This window comes from Osmerus mordax, chromosome 2 (genome assembly GCF_038355195.1).
Source record: "Osmerus mordax isolate fOsmMor3 chromosome 2, fOsmMor3.pri, whole genome shotgun sequence".
NCBI lineage: Eukaryota > Metazoa > Chordata > Actinopteri > Osmeriformes > Osmeridae > Osmerus > Osmerus mordax.
In genome coordinates this window covers 19,829,988-19,836,657 of record NC_090051.1, presented here as the reverse complement: position 1 = coordinate 19,836,657, position 6,670 = coordinate 19,829,988, and the positions used below count along the sequence as shown (strand labels likewise).

The window sequence follows — 6,670 nt, the reverse complement described above, 5'->3', positions numbered from 1 at the left end:
ATTAAGATGTATTAGTCTTTCAGGAAAGTAAATAGCATTAAACTAACATTGTAAGTTTGACTTTATGTAAAAAATAGGAGTAAAATAAATGATATTAAGGATAGCCTACACGTAGGCTATTCAAATATAGTTTAGGCTATTTCATTACATGTAGTCTACATGTATAGTGGTGTCTTTCTTAGTCCAGGATGCAATTTATCAGAATTAATTTAGGCACCATGGACAGTTCCAACCCAGGCTAAAGTTAACTGTCATATGGACTTAACAGTCATATGACTGTACAGTAGGCTTCGAATTGTTCAGGAACCGCAAGCAGCCAACTGTGGATAATAGCTTGTTGTACAGCGTACGAAATATTGGTGTGAAAAGTGTTCAGATATTAGTAGGCTAAATTATGACGGAACAAGGCAGCAATTAAGTCTAAATTCAAAATAGCACATTACATAGACAAATAGTTGCCTAACTAGGGCGCGTATGCTAATGTATTAAATCCAGATTTATTTGTTTGAACACTGCATTCAGAATGTTTCTAAACATTACTCCACATCTAGGCTACACCAAGTAGGCAGTTGCCTCAAATCAATATCCCCGGTTTGCGAGCTTGAGAGTTCTAAACTAGCGTGGCGCTCATCACAAAAGTAGGTGTCAATAGCATTGCCTGATAAAAAAATATTGTTGTCAAACTTCGTTATTATAAAAAAATAAAACAAAATCACAACATACAAAGACGTGTGGTATATAGTATATAATTCGGTGAAAATAATAACTAACTAGTATTTAGTTAAGGGTTGTAAGCACAAAGAACACGTTAGATGTGTATATAGCAAAGGACCTCTCAATGGCAGCGAGCATTTACGGGGTAAGAAAGGATAGACTACGTTGTCCACATTTAAACGAGCGAAATTGTGACTTGACATGGATTTAATGTTGCAACATTTGTCCGCAGTAAAGGCAGCAGACTATTTAGTTTGCAAATTTTGATCTCACTAAAATCGCTGCCTGAACGTTCATTCATAAAGTACCACTCAGGCTTTCAAACTGCTTGTGGTTCAGATGAATAGATGCCTGAATGCTAGCTAAATTTAAATACAAATACAAGTAGGATATACTACTACTATATAATTGAAACATTGGCATGCCACAGTAAATGTATAATGTCTGCATATCCATTTTGTCATTCCATATCTGCCTGCACCTACCCATTAGCATTACCGCTACGTGGCACAAAGCCTAGTCATGAGGATACAAGCTGATGATGATTGTTGTGGTTGGCCCTAAATCTCATTTTGTAGGCTACTGTATTCATTTGATCTGATCTTTTCATTTCAGAGGATGAGAAACGTCTTATTGCTGTCACTGTTCTTAATGAACATCCAGCATGTATCAGCTTCCAAAGGAGTCTCTGCCAGTCTGAAAGCCAAGTGGAGCATGACGCCTTTTCTTTTGGAGACAAGGTGGAGTTTTTTTGTTGTACGCTACATTTACCTTTTTTCTACACTTTAAAAATATTGTATGCTTGCTGATTTATTTTCATTTTTAACCAAGACCTATAAATACATCGAACTGCAGCTGCATTATGTTGACAGCAATGTTCAGCTAGCATGACCGTAAGGCTAAGCAATTATCTTTAATAGCAAACAGGTGGGTGGAAGGGAGCAAAGTGGGATTAGTAGCGATGCACAGTAAACTGGTACATACAGGAGTGGAGTATTGAAAAGGGGACACATGTTACATAGGATTTGTTTAGACAAAACATGTTGCTGGTTTTAAAGTTTTTTAACAATACTTTATTGGGTGTGCGTTGCCTTCGGCAAGGGCACAACCTTTGTTCTCTCACATATATATTTATTTATTATTATTGTTGATTTTCCCACCCATAAGTCTCAGTCAATATTTGGACTACATAGACAACCTAGGTGTCAAAAGTTTCGTCTTGGTAGCGATTGAGTTGCTTGTATTTGTATTTACGTTCCGTTGGACAGTTTAAGTAGAAATTAAGTTTTTGTGGTGAAAAGTGAAGGTGGCTAACTTGCTAGCCACAGTCACTGACGCTATAACGTCACTAACGTCACGAAAACTGCGTGACTATTCTAGCAGAACATTAGTTTAGCGGCTCGTTAACTTCTGGGAGATAGCAAGGCTGACTGCTTTACTGCAGGTAGCTGCAGAAACTCCACAAGCAAAGAGGCATGGTAACTATTTGCTAATTTTACTTTGTGATATGACACACAATTGTGATGTGTAATGTACAATATAAGCTGATATTATTAAGGTAGTACATCTACTTTCGGAAACAGTAGTCTACTATTTCACTGAAGCATTAGCATCATGACATTAGCTTCTGTTGCCCGGGCAACACATCCTACAGCGGTCTATGATGCATCTGTTTTCAATCATTAAAATAAACATTCCTCACAAATACATTTCCGTTGTAGGATTTATTATGACATTCGATTACAAGTAAACGATTTGTGGGTGAAATTATCATTACCTGTGGTTTCAAACCAGTGTAGCTCACTGCAACGCTGTAGCCTAGTCGCTAACAAAAACATCTCCACAGCTGTTTACAGTACTGTAGGAAGTCTAACAGCGGCACATGTTCGGCACTACTGTACCCTTACTTAAATCAAAAGTCTTTCAATAGGTGAAAATATCTGACTACAGTACTGTAGTGACTACTAACCTGAACTCCATTGCCACAGCCTAAACTTTGTCAATCTGTTCATGAAAATAATTCATTTAAGCCTAAACCGTACAACGGAACGTTAAATCGAATTCAACCAACGCAATCGCTACCAAGACGAACACAGTCTAGTACTGTACTGGACAAGCTGCCCCGGTAGTACAATTTACCGGGGCAGCCTCGTTACTGACAGTGATCGCTACCACTGAGATTTTTATGAATGAGGGATTTTCCCCTAAATAAATGTCAAGCTTATTTACGTTTTTGGGGGCATATTTTCAGTTAGCAGATGGTACTGTTTGAATCGCCATTCCATCTGAGATATCTCAGATGGATACTACCAGCTACTGCTGGTAACGTCGTTGTTAGAATAATCTTCAAAAGGGGTTCTTTATTAATGAATGAATGCAATATGAGTAGGCTAAATGCCTGAAAATATCACGAGAAGGGAAAAACTTAAAATGACGTTTAAGTCATATATATTAGGTCCATTTTGCACCGGTCTGCCAAATGTATTCGTTTTGATTAAACTATTAGGCTGCTGATCACCAATAACACAAAGAGTTCGATTGCGTCGGTTGCAGAGGGGTATATGAATGCATTTTTATATGAAAAATGCATTCATAAGACAACTATTTCATTCTACTCTAAAAAAAATATGCTTTTAAATCTATGTAATCTTTATAAATAATAAGTAGGCTATGCATTTTTTATATAAAATATACAGAAATATCAGTTGTAAAAATGTCATTAAAAACGGACCCCTCTGCAACCGACGCAAGCAGCACACCCTACAATTTCCCCCAGAAATTGTACCCTCTCTAGCTTAACATGTTTTACTCATTTGACTTCTTTTGTGTAGTGAGTTCATTGGAGAAGATGGGAATGAGAAATTCTGGCAGTTTGTTGAAACTGTTAAAGAGTTGACAGTGTACAAGAATGGAGGTATGTGAGTATCAATCATGACCCCGACAGTAAACACAAAATAAAATTGTATCAATTGGTTTGGGTAATTCTGTAACATTTCAGAACCAGTGTGTGACCTTCAACCCAATTAATTTACATAAAATAGCATAGATGTATCTCAAATCATCAAATTAAACAACATGATTTCATTTTTGTCCCAGCAAGTCAAGTCGGTTTATTTATAAAGCACATTTAAAAACAGCCAACGCTGACCAAAGTGCTGTACAAAGTTGTAAAATAAGGCAAACAACAGACAAACAAAACAATTAAGCACGAGTGACCCTAAACTGACTCGAAAGCCAAATAATAAAAATATTAAGATGAGATCTTAAAGATACTTCAAGATCTTACTGCGCTTCCAATGTACAGTACATTTACATTTAGTCATTTAGCAGACGCTCTTATCCAGAGCGACTTACAGTAAGTACAGGGACATTCCCCCGAGGCAAGTAGGGTGAAGTGCCTTGCCCAAGGACACAACCTCATTTGGCACGGCCAGGAATCGAACTGGCAACCTTCAGATTACTAGCCCGATTCCCTAACCGCTCAGCCATCTGACTCCTCAGTATGGAGTTTATGCTGTACGTTCATTCCTCACTCATTGATACCCTTGGTTGCCTCTGCCGCAGAGTCAGTGCGATCATATTACAACTTGATCATCAAGAAGGCTGGCCAGTTTCAGACTGATCTTCAAGTCAGTCTCCTGAGATTTGCTCTGTCTCTGAGGGCCTACTCTCCAGCAGTCTTTGCATCCCAGCAGGTAGGACCATGTACCATTCGAACCACGGCGCTTAGAATCATGTCTAATGGCCACTTGGGCTTATTGAGGGGGGCAAAGTTATTCTTGGTATCATAAAGAGGTTTGCTGTTTAGTAGGGGTTTTTGTGTTATTGTTGGTCATTGGTTGTTGATTTCTACAGTTGTTCTCCCCCTTCTTCTGACAGATTGCCAGTGATGAGCCGCCGCCCAAGACTTGCCCTGCCTTTGTGTCTATCCATGGTCAACAAAGCTGTAGCACCAAGGACATGAAGAAACTCCTGAAGGCCGCTGCACGCCGGTAACACAGCTTCTCATTGTCAACCCCTCCATGCGAGCATCAGATACTCTGCAGTCCCTCCACATGTTTACTTGTTAGCCTCGAGGTTTTTAACACTGTATTCACTGGACGGATCGCCCGCTCCGATTCTTTCAAAACGAGAGCTTCTAACCATGTTTCCATGTGTGTTTGCAGGCCTAAGCCATACATATACAAGCATGATCACAGATACCCAGGACTCAACAAGACTGAAGTCCCAGTGGTGATTTTGTATGCAGAAATTGGCACTGGGAAGTTCAACTCCTTCCACAAGGTCCTGTCTGAGAAGGCTGTGGAGGGCTCTCTCCTGTATGTTCTCCGTCACTACGTAGCGGTGAGTTGTGGCCCTGCCGTCCTGGTGTCCTTCTCTGGAGCAATGAGACGATTTACATTGAAATTTGACTTCTTATTTGACGTGGTTTAAAAGCTAATTGAGCACGTAGAGCGAATATGACCCTGTGTATTGGTTGTTTTGAATACCTGCTAGAGGATTGATCCGAATGATGTAACCTCGGTAGAAATGTGTAGGCCGATTTTACCATTGTATAAATTTGTGTTGAAGAATTTGAAGAAAGGCGTATACATTTTAAGGACTATAACTGTTTAGGTTAACTAATAACATCTCCTGAGTTACGAGAGAAGAGGAGTACTAGTTGCCACCTCATTTACGATATTATTATTCCTTTGTAAATAATGACAAAAGCCAGATAGGACTCTCTTCATGCTATAAGAAGAACTGTGAGCCTTCAGTCTTTGCAACACTCTGTTCTTGCCTAGGAGCTTGTCAGCTGTCAGGATCGTGAACTCGATCGAGCCTCAGAAGTCTCGGTCACTTATTACTTGGCAGTATTGAGAACATACTCAGTGAACCAGGGAAGAATATTGACATCACCATTTCGTACTGTATTTTATTCTAGCCCTGTAGGGATTCTTCTCATAGATTTGAACTGGGTTGTTTCAAGTGACATCCACTGTGTTCTGAGGTCTGTTGTCCTCTAGTTAGAAATTTCGAATTTCTATCTGGATCTGTCTATCGAGCTACAGAAGCTATAGTCATCTATAGTCATCTATTTTCTTTTGATTATGTTCACAATCAAAACGTTATTTGCACCTTGGGATAAAATAAACTTCCCTGGGAGGCAATTGCAGTTGTAAGAGCTACGTGCACAAAAGCCAAGGTCACAACGGTGTACAGCCAGATGGGTTGCATTCTCCGCCAGCGTTTAGGCAGAAGAAAACGTAGAACTGTGGACGGTTAGCGTCTGAAACGCAGACGGCCTGGCTCTGTGTGCTGCTGCAGTAATGTGTTCTTTTCAGAGATGCCGGGGAGATCAGCAAGCCACCGTGTAGGTGGCGGAGACGGTGTGCTCGAGCCGCCTCGTGTGTCAGGAATGCAGGGGGAATCTTTTGATCACGGGGGCATTAGTGTCACGGTTGAAATGTCAGTCTGTGTCCCGTGGCGTGTTCATGTTCACATATAAAGAAGAGAAATAGTTTGTCCGGGTTTCTTCCTTTCAGGGGGTTAGGTTTTGCTCTTGCTTCGTCATCTGTGCCAACGTGTCTGTTCTCCCTTCAGATCATATTCCTTTTGGTTGTTTTTTTTTAACTTTAGGATCCGAAGCCTCAACACATGCTTTTGTCTGGATATGGTGTTGAACTGGCCATTAAAAGCACTGAATATAAAGCTGTGGATGACACCAAAGTGAAAGGTGGGTATCTTCTTGGCTACTTTGTATAGAGAAATAGTAATAAACACCTTATGGGAAGAGTGAAATTCTATACGTTGCCATGATTGCTTTAGATTCAAAAGTGGCTGTAAACACGGAGGAGGAGGACTTTGATGAAGTCCAAGGATTCCTTTTTGGAAAATTAAAGTAAGTCTTTCAACTGTCCATTCAATAGACATTTTTCAATAGTCAGCTATGACAAGAATGTCCAGTATCTGC

At 39.9% G+C, this 6,670-nt stretch overlaps 1 protein-coding gene across 1 annotated transcript in view; it reads left to right on the top strand.

Annotated features, from left to right (window-relative positions):
- The first annotated feature begins 1,332 nt into the window (after window positions 1-1,332).
- uggt2 (UDP-glucose glycoprotein glucosyltransferase 2) overlaps window positions 1,333-6,670 on the top strand; it is a 30,355-nt gene continuing 25,017 nt past the window's right edge. Inside the window, exons 1-7 of the mRNA XM_067254086.1 lie at window positions 1,333-1,454; window positions 3,546-3,628; window positions 4,279-4,409; window positions 4,594-4,706; window positions 4,881-5,058; window positions 6,337-6,433; window positions 6,526-6,598. Coding sequence (XP_067110187.1) covers window positions 1,333-1,454; window positions 3,546-3,628; window positions 4,279-4,409; window positions 4,594-4,706; window positions 4,881-5,058; window positions 6,337-6,433; window positions 6,526-6,598 — 797 coding nt within the window. The remainder of the gene's footprint in view (window positions 1,455-3,545; window positions 3,629-4,278; window positions 4,410-4,593; window positions 4,707-4,880; window positions 5,059-6,336; window positions 6,434-6,525; window positions 6,599-6,670) is intronic.